Below are 15,383 nucleotides of genomic sequence, written 5' to 3'. Positions count from 1 at the left end.
TAAATGTGTGTGTTCTACCGTAAAATCTCGAGTATAATACGCACCCTGACTTTAAAATCTTAGCATAATGAAAAAAACTGAATTCCTATGTACAATGCGCACCCCCTTGTACAGGAGAACGGGAGGTAACCTGTTTCTGAAGTCCAGAATTTCTTGGTCTCTACTAAATTGGAGCCAAGAGCCGACCCGCCAGCACCAAGCCCAGCCTCGCCCACTTCCTAGAGACAGCCCCGGGCTACAGGAGAGCGGGAGGGAGGGACGTGTTGCATCTGCCTGCAGGCTCACCCAGGAAACACGCACGCAGACCAGGGAGCCAGCGGCAGAGTTTGAAACCGCCCACCTGGACAGCTGCCCGCGCACCGCACCAAGCTTGCACTTGCCGTGAGGACCCCCAGGAATCCCTGGGCGCAGCCTGAAGGAGCACTGGGCAGGCAGTGAGCTAGGGCATTGCAGCCTGGCGGTACCGCCGGTTCCTTGCTTTGTCCGGGAGTCTGGTGGAGTGGCGGCCCCTGCATCACGCTGCAGTGGGCAAGTTTCTGTGCAGAAGAGAGGAGGAGTTTAAAACTTAAAAAAAAAAATAGCTTCTATGTATAATGTGCACCCTGGCTTTGAGCCTAAAAAACCAGGAAAAAAAGTGCGCATTATACTTGAGATTTTATGATATTGTTGCTAAATTATTTTTCTTTAAAATTCACTACTTGAGTGCTTACTTTAAAAGGCAGCATTATGGTGTGACACACAACAGATGACCAAATATTTGAGTTTCTTCTGCTGGTTCTGTTGCACACGGGTGACTACTGAAGTGTAGACTTGTCAGCATTGATGCTTATAAAAAAGCCTTAATTTAGGTGCAGTACCTTAGAAAGTTTGGAGACTGCATTTTATGGGTAGTTGCTGTATCTGCCTCTCTTCAGTGAGTAGAACTGACATGCTGGGTAGCAAAAACATTTCTGGAGTCATTAGTAGCCTAAAGAGTGAATGTTTATCTGTGTGAGAAAGTTGCACTGGTTTAGCCTGTGGTAGGATATGAAAAATGAACACAAAACTGTTAGTTAAATGGATGAGAGAGGCTGGGTGGACAAACTCATTTCCATTTCAGCCAGCTTTATTTTGATTCAGTTGACGTTAGGGTTACCAGGTAGGACCCCCCCCACCCCCCAATACCGGACACATTGATCGTGGGGGGGGAGGGGGACGAGGCTGGCTGGGAGGAAGGGAGGCGGGACTGGTGGGGGGGGGGGGGGGTCAGGGGCCGCGCAGCTAGCCGGGAGGAAGCGGGGGGGACGGAGGAAGGGGCGTGGGAAGCAGAGTTTGGGGGGAGAATGGGGGTGGGATGCAGCCACTGGCCGCAGCCGGAGTCCAACAGGCCACGCCCCCAGCAGGCACTCCCTCTAGTTGCTAGCAGAAGCAAGGCAAGGGATGTGGCTGGGAGCCACTCCTCCTGCCTGGCTTCTGCAAGCACCCAGAGGCTCCCAGCTGGGAGGCGGGGCCGCGATTGGCATTGGAAGCATCTGGTTGTGTGCAGAAGCTGGGCCAGGGGGGAGTGGCTGGGAGTCCAGCCACTGCCCCTGCCCCGCTTTTGCATGCGACCACAGGGCTCCCAGCGCCAGTCGCGGCCCGCCTCCCAGTCACTCCCCTGCCCCTGCCAGAAATTCAGAAAATACTAGACATTGCTCATGTCCGGTATTTTCTGAATTTTTCTACCTGATGGAGGGTGCAAATACTGGACTGTCCAGTAGAAAGCCGGACACCTGGCAACTCTAGTTGACGTCACTAGCTTTAAACTAAACAAAAATAAGCTGAGCTTAAACAGAAACAAACCACTCTTAAACTGGTCCAGTGCTCTGTGTGGCTACTAAGGGTGTGCCTGTACTACAGCTGTAGCACCATAGTGTAGATGCTTCCTGTATAAACCGAAATGCTGTGGCTATAGTTAATCACCTCTCTGGTAGGTGGTCAGTAGGTTGACAGAATTCTTCCATCAATCTTGCTGCAAACCCTAACACCAAGAGTTAGGTCAATCTTTACAACAGTACTCAAAGTGGAAAATTGAGTGATGCAGCTAGGTTGAGCTAACTTTTTAAGCATAGCCCAGAGGTTTATTTTATCTAAAATTTGATTAAAGATATCTGACATTAAATCAGTGCAACAGTTTATGGAGCTAAGGCCTTAAGGACACGTCTATACTTAGCAGACTATTGATGTTCTGGAGGGCCATCTTCTAGCATTTAATTTAGCGGGTCTAGTATAGACCTGTAAATCCAATACTGAGGGACATGAAAGGGAGTGTTTGCTCCCGTCAGCCTCCTGCTGTGTGGATGCTTGGCTTAAGGTAAGCTGAATCCAGCTATGCATTTTGCGTAATTGGAGTTGTGTACCTTAAGCTGTCCTGCCTCGTCTGCCCTGAATGTCTATTTCAGTCAGTTAAAACCATTCCAGAGTTCCTGTTCTAAAGAAGTGACCAGTGATTGCCATAAATGCTGCTTTAATCAGCCTATCTAAGCTCCTTTATAAGTTTTAATATGTATGTAGCTTTAATTTTTCTATATGGTAGTTGTCAGTTTGTAGTTAATGCAAAACCCAGCATATATTTAGCTCCAGGATTTGTTGATTAGTGAGATTGTGTGCACACAATCTGTCCACTGAGGTGGAACAATAACAGCTGTTGAGCAGCTGTACACCTCATCCTGGGAACTTTTCTCACAGCCAACTAGTCTCTAGCCCCGTGAGGAAGGTAATTGAAGCATTTTAACAGTCCTTTCCCAATATCGCTTTAACTGTTTATTCCACTAAAGAACAATCTGCCATTACTCCACTGCTAACTATTTTCTTTTGTGTGCAGGTTCACAGTGGTGATGTTCCCACTCATGCTGGCAAGGCAAGTGAGCCCGTATTACAGCCCATTCTCTAATGGTTGAGTAGTAGTGAAATAATTCTTTCAGTTGTGGACAGACCATTGATAAACTCCATTTTCCCCTGCTTGTAATCCAGGCTGAGGAAAGGGAGCCAATGCACACAGTAACTATTGTCCATGGTGGAAGTTGCAAGGCTTGGCAGAAATTCCTTAGAACTGTGTTAACAGAAGTACTTATGTTTCTGAACAGCCCAGCACCCGATTGCATTTCCAGTGCGGAAGGGATTTCTCACCCCCACCCCCAGAGATGTGAAGCAGTTAAAAATGTTTCTCCATGTAGGAGGTTTCAGCAGAATTCTTTGACTTGGCAACTGGTGAACGAAAGCTGGATTCTTATTGTTCTGTTCTGCCACCTCCACACCCTGTAGCTCTTAATGCAGCCAGTATTTGTCCATTTTGAGTATTCCATTCTAATGGCATTCAGTGAAACATCTGCACTTCATCTTTGATACAGGGCTGGAATGCCAAAGACCAAAGCAAAGAATGTAGCAGAACGTTGAGAAGTTAAATATTTTCTTGGGACTGTGATTCCTCTGGGTGGTTCCTGTGTGCTCTGTGGGGGTAGATGTTCCAGTCACTGGAAAGAATCCATTAGGGAGGATTATTTGCTGATTGTCACAAACCTGTTGGGAGATAAGTATGGGGTGGGAAGGTCATTTTACTGAGGAGAGAGGGTAACATCTTTCGTTTGTAAATCCCTAAATTATCCTTGATTTGAAAGTCTTTTCAGAGATTCTATAAGTTTATTGGCCAGGGCTTGTTCTGCCTTTCCCTGGGGATAAGCTAAATGAGCATAAGCTCTTTGATCCAAATTGTAAAGTCCAGGCAGGCATGTAGGAGTGAAAGAGAATTAATTCTGTGATTGCAATAAGGGTTCTGGTTACTCTTGATTTATTTATTTATTTATTTATTTTAAAAAGTGCATAGCAGCAGGGGCAAGGTGCTCCTGGAAGTGGCCAGCGTATCGCCGCGGCCCTATGAGGAGCTGGAGAGGGTGTCTCTCTGCTGCTTCTGCCTGCAAACACCACCCTGGGGGATGAGGATCTGTGGTCAACGGGAGTTGTAGGAGCCATGCTTGCAGAAAGGGACAGAGCACAAAGCAGTGTGCCCCCCAGGGGCCACAAGGGCACATTGGCCCCTTTTGGGAGCAACATGGGTCCAGGGCTGCCCAAAGTGCGTGCTGCCCCCTTGTTCCCTGTACCTCCAAAGCCCTGCCTCAGCCCTGAGTTTGCACCCCATAGCCGGCTCCTGGAGCCATCACCTCATACCTCTTCCTGCACCTCAAGCCGCTGCCATAGCCCTAAGCCATCACCCCTGTGCCTTCTCCTGCATTTTACCCTCTTCTACACCCTGTACCAGGTGCCAGTCTTGTCACCCCCGAGCCAACATCCCATACCACCTCCTGTGCTCTGCTCTAGCCTGGAGCCCCCTCCTGCACCCAAACTCCTTCCCAGAGCCCACGCTACCTTCTGCACCTCAAGACTATGCCCCAGTTTGGAACTGCCTCCTTTACCCAAACTCCCTCCCAGAGCCCACACCACCTCACGCCCTCCTGTACCCCAACCCTCAACCTCAGCCCAGTGAAAGCGAATGAGGGTGGGAAGAGGGGATGGAGTGGGCAGGCCAAGGCTTTTTGGGGATGGGGCAGGTTCTCGGGGATGTGGCTCTCACATTGAAGGGTTTGTGTCTAAGTGGCCCAGGCTTCAAAAAAGTGAAGAGCCCTGTGCTAAGCAGTTGTCCCCTGTAACTCTGCTGGTGTATCTGTCAGTATTAGGTTAATACAGTATTGCTCACAGCAATGCATTTGACTGTGTATTCACAGGAAATAATCAAACTAAGGATGTTAAAATTAGGTTATTTTAGTAATCAAGTAGTCAATAGACTTGTTCACGTCAGGATCAAAGCCCGCTATGGCTCTGCAAATTAAAAGGCAATGGGAGCCAAGCAGCCTGTTCCTCAGCTCCTACTACATTTTAAATTGCAGAGCCACAGTGGGCTTTGGTCCCTGACCCAGCGTGAGCTGGGACTGAGCCGGGCTGCCTGTCTGCCCAGCTCCTAAATGTAGTAGGAGCTGGGCAGCCCAGCTCAGTCCCTGTTGACTCCAGCTGTTACTCATGTAGCTGGAGTTGCGTACTGTAGATCTACTTACTGTGGTAGTGTAAATGTAACCTTACTTAGCTGCATTATGGACAGTTCTATCACTAGACTCTGATGCCTCACTGTGGTGTGGGTCACCATACAGAAAATTGCCTACTGGGCTGGAACAGCATAACCTTTGGGAAAATCTTTGGATTAATGAATGCACTTCTGCAGCAACATCCCATTAATACTCAGGTGAACGTTCCTCTCTTTATAAGAGACTTTCTGTAGGAGTGAGTTGCTCTTTCAGCACTGCATCATCACCATCTTACAGAACAGATGAGGCTTTTTCTTGCAAAGTTTGATGCTCTTGTAGGAATAAAGCATTAATGCACTGTTTTGTGACTGTCTGATTTATGTGGGCTGTGCTGTTCAGGAGCATACTGCTAGGAACAATATTGAAAGTATTGATGTTCTTTTTTCTAAATGATGATAAATTACTCCTTTCCCAAAACTCCTGAGTTCTAACCATCAATAGCTTTCACAGAGATGAGTTTTGTGAACCAGTTGCTATCTTTGGACTCAGTAGGATTTGGGCAGTGGTGCGTTTGGGATTTATAATAAGAAAACATCCTTGTTCTTACGATCTACAAAATTAAAATATAATTAATCCTGAGATGATATTTTTTTTAGCAGTTTTTGTTGCAGTTCTTCAGATCTCATGAAAACAAATGTGAATGTTGCTCAACCTAACCAACAGTTTGTGTGGGTGGAGGTCATATATATTTTAAGGTACAGTGGTCTGAAGTTTAGTACAGTTCAATGTAGAAATTACATAAATGTCTGAAGTGCAGCACAAAGCTATCAAACAGATGGAGTTGATATCCATCACAGACCTGCTTAATGACACTTGAACTTGTCTTTTTGTGTGTTCTGCCAGTTTGAGCTGAGATGTGAGGTTTTCACTAGGGCTTTGTCATGAATTTTATATTTTGTTACGTGTCAGCTATACCGACAAGGTTGGCACCACCTTGTTTAAGTAACAAAATACAGTACAGAACTCTCTCACTCTGCTTAACCATTTGAGTCTCATGTCCATGGTGTTTGTTTTATCTGCAGGAAAGGCCTTTGACATCACATATGTGCGCCTGAAGTTTCACACCAGCCGGCCCGAGAGTTTTGCCATCTACAAACGTACCAGGGAAGATGGCCCGTGGGTGCCTTACCAGTACTACAGTGGGTCCTGCGAGAATACATATCAGAAATTAAACCGAGGCTTTATCCGAACCGGGGAGGATGAACAGCAGGCACTCTGTACAGATGAGTTCAGTGACATCTCTCCACTCACAGGTGGCAATGTGGCTTTTTCAACACTGGAGGGGCGGCCCAGTGCCTACAACTTTGACAACAGTCCTGTGTTACAGGTATGCGAGTAGGAATTGGATAAGAGGCATGCAAGTCCTTTGTTATCTGTGCACTGTTGAAACCCTGTAAGAGATTAAATCCGTATCTCTGATATGCTGGTATACTGGTAGGCTTAGCAGATGCATATAGTAGAGAGTACAGCATTTCAGAGATAATGAAGGAAAATAGATTGAGATTAGAAACTGTATGCTTGCCTCATCTGTATTTATATTCTAAGTATACTTCTAAGAAAAGTGGTTTTTCCCTATTTCTCCCATCCAGATGTGTGTATGTGTCTGGAGGTGTTTGGCTGCACATTTAGTATACACTAGATTTGTTTTGTGTTCTTACTGGCCTGTTTTTCATGGGAACTGCTGTGTAGTTTTGCAGATGCAAAAACATATGTATCTTGTTCTCTTTTTGATTAAGATACTTCCTACTGCTTCTTAGTACATAGCAATAAAGACTTAAGAAGACTAGAGAAAGCATGTAGAGTTTGTAAAGGAGCCTGGAAAATGTACGTGAATGGGGTTTACAAGAGAAAACATTCAAACTTGGAGGAAACAATGAAAGTTTTAGGGCAGGCTTTCAGGAGGTGAGGAGGTAAAATCATGGATTGGCTTCATGACTGACTCTTGACACCAACCCTGTTTTTATGTGAATATTAGCAGATGTACCTGGCGTTGCTTGGGTCCTTAACTATAATAATGTTTGGGGTACGGATGTTAGTGTATAGCTGTTTAAACTAGGGATGTTAAATTTGGGTTAATTGAATAGTTGAGTAACCTCATGAATTCTTATTGGTCAGTTGACTACTCTATAGTACCTGGGGGCAGGGCCAACAGCCAGGGCACTCAGGCCCCACTTCCGAGGAGCCCCCTGGCATGACGTGCTGCCGCCTCTGTGTCAAAGGCAGCAGCGTGGGATGCCAGGCGGGAGCTGGTCTGTGAGGAGAGCCAGTTTAAAAACCAGCAGCCTGTCACCCCATGCTGTTGCCTTTGATACAGAGGCAGCAGCAGCCCCCTTCTGGGAAGGAGGAGTCTGTGCTCTTGGACTCAGTGGGAGCCGGAACTGAGCCAGGCTGCCTGCCAGCCTAGCTGCTAATAGACTTTAAATGCAGAGCTGCAGTGGGGGTAGGTCCTGGATGCGTTGCAAGCCAGGACTGAGCCACGTTGCTGGCCAGCCTGCTAAAATATTTCCAGGGGGGGAATGCATGCAGTCTATAGCATTAACCTATAAGCACTTGCTTATAGGTTAATTGGTTAATTGGCTACATTATTACACCCCTAGTTTGAATGATTAACTGATAAGCCCTTAATCCAAATGACTACACGCAAACCCCTCCTCCTTTCTGCCTCTGATACTGAGGTGGGAGCCATTGCCTGTGGGAAGCCAGCTTTTAAGTAGCTGTGCAGGTGGAAGTTTGGGGGACAGGCAGGATGCTGAAGCAGCCTCTGTCCGTAAGGAGCTGTATCAGAGGCAGCAGTGCTGGGCAGCAGGTAGGAGCCGGTCTGCATGGGAAGCCGATTTTTAAACTGGCTCCCCCTGCCATACCATGCTGCTGCCTCTGATACAGAGGCAGCAGCACATGCTGGCAGGGGCCTCCCCGGTAGTGGGGCCAGGAGTGCACTGGCTGACTGCCCCACCCCCAGGGAGTATTGTAGTAACCGTGTAATAGCTAAACATTATTGCAGCTACACAATTACTAAAATACACAATGTTTAACACCCCTAGTTTTGGGGTTGTTTTTGTAAATTAAAAGAAAAATGTACGTGATTTGTATAGAAGAGGGGGGTGGGAGAGGCAGGGTGGTGGGAGCGGGAGACTCAGAGTAGGGGGTTGGATGTATGGTGAGGCTCAGGCATGGGGAGGGGCTGCAGGAGAGAGGGCAGGGAGTGGGAGGTGCAGGACTCAGGGCAGGGGAGCTAGGAGCCTGGGAAGAGGGGAGCTTACCAGGGTTAACTAGGGCAGCAAGGGTGGTGCTGCTGTAGTGGCAGCTCATCCGGGGTGGCGGGCAAGGTTGCACTCTCCGGTCTGCAACTGGACAGGGCAGCAGGGGGAGGAAGGCGAGGGTCGGCCCTGGCTTCCACTGCCTGCCCTATGATCTCCAGCCTATGTCAGGGAAGGGGAGGATCTTGGGGCCAGCCCCAGCCTTCAGCACTCCCCTGTGGCCTGCAGACCCTCTGTGTAGGGGACAGGCTCTGGAGGCTTTCCCCATCCCCTTGTGGCCTGCAGCCTGTCAGTGGGGGAAAAGCCAGGGTCCCAGCCTCTAGCACCCACCCACACACAGCCTGCAGGCTGTCTGCATGGTGGGGAGGGTAGTAGGCTCGTGGTGTCTGCCCTGTTGGGGAAGGGGTCGCTGCAATTAAGGGTCAGGATGTTGGGAAGGGTTTGGAGTAGGGGGGCTACTTACTGGTGTGCTCACTGGCTAGATGGGAGACCTCAGCCCTACTGTCCTCTCCCTTGGTCAGGCCTGGGCAAAATAATTGCCTGTGGGCTGCATCCAGTCTGCCAAGCCACCGATCCGGCCCACAAACACAGTGGGAACCCCCAGACAGTTTCCCCTACTAACCTCGCAGCCCCACAGACCGCTCAGAAAAGCAGCTGCAGGGCTGTTTCTCTTTCAAAACTGTGATCCTGGAAAGGAGGGGGAAGGCTTCAAGCGCTGGCCCTGCCCCCAGCACAATCCCATTGGCCAGTTTCTGGCAAGAAACTGGGCAATGGGAGCTGCTTGTTTGAATAACAGGCACATGAAGCACTACATTCCTCTCCTCTCCAGCTCAGTTATTCACACAACACATGGCCCTGCAGTCTATGGAGGCATGGGGCAGGCAGGCAGGCTGGCTGACTGAGAAACATTTTATGCTCTACAAGCATTTAGCTTGGCAGGCAGGCAGGTTGGGTTGCTGGCTGGTAAGTCTCCTGGCCAGAGCCTGCCCCTAGCACCCCAGCCCCTCTCTTTCCCAACCCTTTGCCCCTCATTCCCCACTCATGCCCCTGTACTCCACATACCCAAACCCTCTGCCCCCTTCCTGAACCCATACCTCCTCCCAGATCTGGCACCCCAGTCCTCTGCCTCAGATCACAATCCCCTCCTACCCTAGGTCACAACCCAAACTCCTGCATCCCAATCCCTTACCCCAAGCTCTCTTCTGCACCCAACCTCCATCCCAGACCCTGCACCTCCTCCATTAATATCATGGAGGAGTGCGGCCCTCGACCACTTTCCAAAATCTTGGAGTGGACCCCCCCCCCCTGTTAAAAATTATTGCCCTTCCCTGTCCTTAGTGATAATGCTGTCCCGTGGGGGACACTGCAGAATAGTTCTCTGCTGCGGTCTCACTGCCCCCAGTGGACACTCACATATTGCATCTCTCTTTACAGCAGCTCCTCCCTTTGCATGTTATGGAAAACTGTCCTTTTCCCGGAACTTCTGGTTCTGGCACAACCAAACCCTGACCTTGCTTTATGTTAGAAGAGGAAGCTGAATACCAAATTTGGTAGCCCTAGCTCTTACCGTTAAAGGGGGGTACTTGAACAAACGGACTTGCAGACAGCACACTCTAAAATGTATTTGAATAGTGTTAATGATAGGAATGCTATAGTGCATTTGTGCTTTGTGTGGTGGGATAATTCTCTTTTGGTGGGGATTTTATCTCCATTAGGAATGGGTGACGGCTACTGACATCCGAGTGACCCTTAATCGTCTGAACACCTTCGGAGATGAAGTTTTTAATGATCCAAAAGTTCTCAAGTCCTATTATTATGCAATTTCTGATTTTGCTGTGGGGGGCAGGTGAGTAAATCAATATTATTAAAATTAAAAAAAACCCTCATATTGGCACAGTGCTTTAATCATTAGACTTCTTTAAGGATATTAATTATGCATAGTCCCATTGGTATTTCACTGAGCTGGTGTTTCAGGATATGTTTTATAAAGCCAGTAATCAGTCTGTACCAAAGTGGTCAAAAGAGCTGTTTCTTTGTGTTAAAAGTAAATAGCTACAGGCTGTCCTCGCTCTGACTGCTAGAAATGTTCTAAAAACTTGGACTTAATAGTAAAACAACTTAAAGTGGGGAATTTTTTCCCCACAGCTGACTTCCATTTGCACTAATTGGAAGGTTTTTTTTGCATGACTTAAGAGCAGGGAATGGGAGAACTTTTATAATGCATCAGTTCCTACAAGCATCAGTGACTTCAGTGTGGAACGGATGTATGCCGGGGCAACTTATAGCGGGGACGCCTGTATAGCATAGGAACACTCCCTCCTAGATCTTAGACTTGTCTGCCTTATGATTGTATTTTGTGTAAACTATAGGTAGACAGAATTGAAACTAATTTGGTTTAATGTTATTATTAAACATGAACACACAAATGTTATATTTGTGGTGGTCATTTTCATATTTACAGGCAGTCCCCGGGTTACGTACAAGATAGGGACTGTAGGTTTGTTCTGAAGTTGAATCTGTATGTAAGTCGGAACTGGCATCCAGATTCAGCCGCTGAATCTGGACACCAGTTCTGACTTACATACAGATTCAACTTAAGAACCCGAAGTCAGCTGCTGCTGAAACTGATCAGCAGCTGATTCCAGGAAGCCCGGGGCAGAGCAACTGTGCCTCGGGCTTCCTGTAGTCAGCGCTGGTCAGTTTCAGCAACGGCTGACTTGGGGACGTCTGGGGCAGAGCAGCTGGGGTGCTGCTGGGTTGCTCCAGTAGCACCGCTCCTCGGCACTACTGGACCAACCCAGCAGCACCCCAGCTGCTCTGCCCCAGGAGTCCTGATTCAGCCACTGCTGAAACTGACCAGCAGCGGCTGAATCAGGACGCCTGGGGCAGAGCAGTTGGGGTGCTGCCGGGTTGGTCCAGTAGTGCCCAGAGCGGCGCTGGGGGACCAACCGGCAGCGCCCCAGCTGCTCTGCCCCAGGGTCCACAACAAAAGCCTGGTCTGCTGGGGGGGGGGCACACTAGCTGCGCCCCCCCCCCCCCCCCCCCCCAGAAGACCAGGGACACAGGGAGCAAAGCGGCAGCGGGGGGTGCCTCACCTCTGAGGCTTTGCTGTGGCCGGACCGCTTTGCTCCCGGTGCCCCTGGTTTGCTGTAGACGGTCCCCAGCAGACCAGGGGCACCGGGAGCAAACCCGCAGCCGCGGCGGGGTCCCCGCTCTTCTGAGGCTTTGCCAGAGCAAAGCCTCAGAAGCACGGGACCCTGCCGCAGCTGCGGGTTTGCTCGCGGTGTCCCTGGTCTGCTGGAGACGGTCCCCAGCAGACCAGGGGCACCGGGAGCAGCTTTTCTCGCCCCGGAGCTCGAGGTGGCTGACCGCTGCCTGTGAGCTCCGGGGCGAGAGAGCCCCGTTCGTAAGTGCGGATCCGACATAAGTCGGATCCGCGTAAGTCGGGGACTGCCTGTAATTGTCTTATGAATTTCAGAGCTGCAACAGAAACCAGGGTGATCTGTGCCACAAAAGCTTCAGGGGGTAGTCGAGTTAGTCTGTTACAGGAAAAAAACAGCAAGCAAATGGTCTGGTAGCACTTTATAGACTAACAAAACATGTAGATGATGGTATGAGCTTTCGTGGGCACTGCCCACTTCTTCAGATGACCGGAGTTATGTCACCAAAGTTAAGTCAATTTTTCCATAAAAGTTCTTTCATATTTAAGGAAAATGGCCAGACATCTGAGAGTGTTCAGTCTTTACTGACCTGCTGCTCTGTGTGTGACTTGGATCTAGAAAGCTTAGGAGGTGGTATCGCTGAGGTCAGTGTATTAATTTCTCCTGTTCTGCAGGTGCAAGTGTAATGGCCATGCAAGCGAGTGTGTGCAGAATGATTTTGGGAAGCTATCCTGTAACTGCAAACACAACACCTTTGGGGTAGACTGTGAGAAGTGCCTTCCCTTCTACAATGATCGTCCATGGAGAAGAGCAACAGCAGAGAGTGCCAGTGAATGTTTGTGTAAGTAGCTTTATGCAAGAAAAATCTTTCTATGGTACTATCAGCCAACTACAAGTCTTTTTAATATTCTGTAGTTTCTCCTTTTCCCTTTCTTCTAGCGAATCCCAGTTTCTTCTTTTTTACTCTGTCCACGCTATAGTCTGCATTTTAAACAGCTGCAAACACTTTTATGCCTGTAAGTGTTTGCATAGTCACTCAGTGTAGTTGCAACCCATGATGAGTGGGATTTTCAAAAGCACCCAAAGTCTTGAGTGTAAGTCTCTCATTAGCTTTCCCTGGAGCTGTCATGGCTCCACAGAGCATGGCCCATGCCATTGCCTATAACCGGCCTTTTGGGAGTGACCTTTTTAGTGTGCCAAACCCCAACGGCCCATGCAGTTCCATGGGAGCCCACCCATAGCCTCCAAGACTGGGCCTTCTGGCATCAGTGGCACTGTCATTCCATGACTCCTTGCAGGAAACCTAGCCAAGCCAGATTCCTGCAAGAATCTTGTCCTGTACCCCCTTCAGGGCGCAATGTTCTCAGTGAGTTTTTGCAGTGACACCAGGCAATCTCTTCAAAACAGAGTACTGTAGGATTTATTAGTCACGTGACACAGAGAATCAGAAAGTCCTTAAGTCAGTGAAGAGAGGCAGAGATTAAACTGTAGTGTATCCAGGCCAAGCCCTGCAAAAAGCTAGCCAAGCTGCTATGGACTCCATTTCTCTCTCTGGCTCTTCATCAGTTCAAGGTGAGTGTTGCTGAGTCCCTCCAAAAGCCAGCTCTTAACCCTGCATTCTGATACCTCTTGGTCCAATGTTCTCCAGATGAGGCCTCTGCTTCCCTCCCAAGAGGTGTGTGAGAACCTCCTTTCTCTTGTTACAGACTAACCTAACTCAGCTACCCCTCTGAAGCTTTCTCTTGATGGTTGTTAGGTGTAATGTGTTGCCCATGGGATTTCCCGTTGTCTTTTTCAGATTCTCTGTTGATACAGGTCAGTTTTAGCAGGCCTCCACACGGGGGGGGTGTTCTTACCGTAAAACACCTTCTGGAAAGTAGAATTGCTTCATACAGTAGTTGCTCACCACAAAATTAAATGGACATGGTGCTTAGAAGGTCCCCGAGGACAGAGGAAATGGGATTCTTTCTGGTATGCCATTTACTGCAGGCCCTGATGAATGCAGTGGCCTTGTAACTGAAGAGTTCCACCAGTATTCAGTGACCTCTTCCTTTTTCAGTCACAGTTCTTCTGGTCCAGAGTATTCAGATTTCATCTAGGTCCAAGCTATTGCAAAGGTGGGGTGGTTCTAATTTCTCTCTTAAAAGCAAGCCAACTTATTTGTGTGGTCTCCTGTTAGGAGTTATTGCTCCTAGTACTGTAAAAGCTCTGTTATCTGGAGTGTTGGCGGAATGGGGGAGGGGTGTATGCCAGTTAACTGGATATTCTGGTTAACTGAGAGTTGTACATTACCAATGGAATATCAATTTTCAAAGAATTAGAGTATAAAACAGCATACAGGTACTCACCAATCTAGTAGTAGTAGTAGTACTGCTCTGCAGAGAGGATGGTTTCTTGAAGCACTTACGTGTATATAGGTAACGTTTCTATACAGTAGGTTATTTTATGACATTACAGATCACCATGGGCATTGTATGACATACACTAAGATTAAAATATTATCAGTATATTTATCTTGGATTCAGAAGGCACTTCAGGATCTTGCAGTGCCTCAGGGTCATCAGTATCAATTAGTTGGTGTAGATCAGGCTGCATTTGTAATGATCCTGTGACACACTTGGCAGCTGCTTTTTTGAATAAATCCCTGATTTCAGCTTGCTTACTTGTCTTCTGCCTCTTTTGCTCAAAAGTAGAGTGCAGAATGTGCAGTTGCATAATGTGCTGAGCAGTATACTAACCCCGGTTACTAGATTGAAGGTTTGTATTGGGGAATACCAGTAATGCCACTTAAATGAGGGCTGGATAGCAGAGCTTTTACTGTAGTTTGCTTAGGGGGGTCAGATGGGAGAAGAAATTCAGACAGAAAATCTTCTTGGCTATTAAAAAGTCCCAGCAATTGATGTGAGTACTGTGACTTCAGTTGGCAGCCCAGTGAAACCAATGTCTTGTTCTACCTTACTCCCTACACATAAGGAATTGGAAATCTGTCTGCACGAGGGGGAGAAGAAACTTTTCACAGGCCTTTCTGAAAGGCTTGCGTCACTATTATCTTCTCTCACTGTTTTGCATGCCTGAGACAGTATTACTGTGTGGGAAGGCAGTAGGAAGGCTGGAAAGCTACAGTCCAGCTGGCCAGGGAGTGAGCATGGAAACTCTAGTATTTCTCCTGATATATGTAGAGAGCAATGTGTTTTAGGCAGAGCATTTAAGACCATCATCTTCCTACTAGTAAAGGGAAGGAAACCAAATAATACTGGCTTGTGCTGTTGTTTTGATTGATCAGAATAGCAAGAACAGAGTTGTTTAGATTCCATCTGTCTTTGCCGATTAAGTCTGTGTAGCTATATCCCTATCACACACGAACACAACTCTCTGACTCTTTGTTGCATGTACAACTTTTCCTGAACCAATCACTCTTCTGCTGACTTTCCTATACCTTGTTTCTGGGGCAGGCCTGCTATTCTGGATGAACCTACTGAACCTTGTGCTTTTCCCCACAGCTTGTAACTGCAATGGGCGATCACAGGAGTGTTACTTTGATGCTGAACTGTACCGCTCCACAGGCCACGGTGGTCACTGCATTGGCTGCTTAGATAACACTGATGGTGCCAACTGTGAAAGGTGCCGGGAGAACTTCTTCCGCCTCGGGAGTGAGGAAGGATGTCTACCATGTAACTGTAACCCCGTTGGTAGGTCCAGAGGCAGAATCTTCTCTCCTGTGAACTATTTTAAAAAAACCTGCTATTAAAATTTTTTTGTAAAACTTTGCATAATGTTTTAACAAAGTATTAACTTTAAAAACATCAAATTAGTCTTTAAGGTGCTACTAGTCTATTTGTTGTTTTTTTAAATTTTTCCTGTTACAGACTAACTCA

The 15,383-nt window shown here is 47.8% G+C and overlaps 1 protein-coding gene across 1 annotated transcript in view; it reads left to right on the top strand.

Annotated features, from left to right (window-relative positions):
- Positions 1-15,383, top strand: part of LAMC1 (laminin subunit gamma 1) — a 155,108-nt gene that overhangs the window by 103,938 nt on the left and 35,787 nt on the right. Inside the window, exons 2-5 of the mRNA XM_014575427.3 lie at positions 6,113-6,417; positions 10,063-10,193; positions 12,183-12,349; positions 15,009-15,197. Coding sequence (XP_014430913.3) covers positions 6,113-6,417; positions 10,063-10,193; positions 12,183-12,349; positions 15,009-15,197 — 792 coding nt within the window. The remainder of the gene's footprint in view (positions 1-6,112; positions 6,418-10,062; positions 10,194-12,182; positions 12,350-15,008; positions 15,198-15,383) is intronic.

The sequence above is a fragment of the Pelodiscus sinensis genome, chromosome 9 (assembly GCF_052426305.1).
Source record: "Pelodiscus sinensis isolate ZL-2025 chromosome 9, ASM5242630v1, whole genome shotgun sequence".
Taxonomy (NCBI): domain Eukaryota; kingdom Metazoa; phylum Chordata; order Testudines; family Trionychidae; genus Pelodiscus; species Pelodiscus sinensis.
The sequence above is the reverse complement of the archived record's forward strand: the minus strand, read 5'-3'. Positions and strand labels throughout refer to the sequence as shown.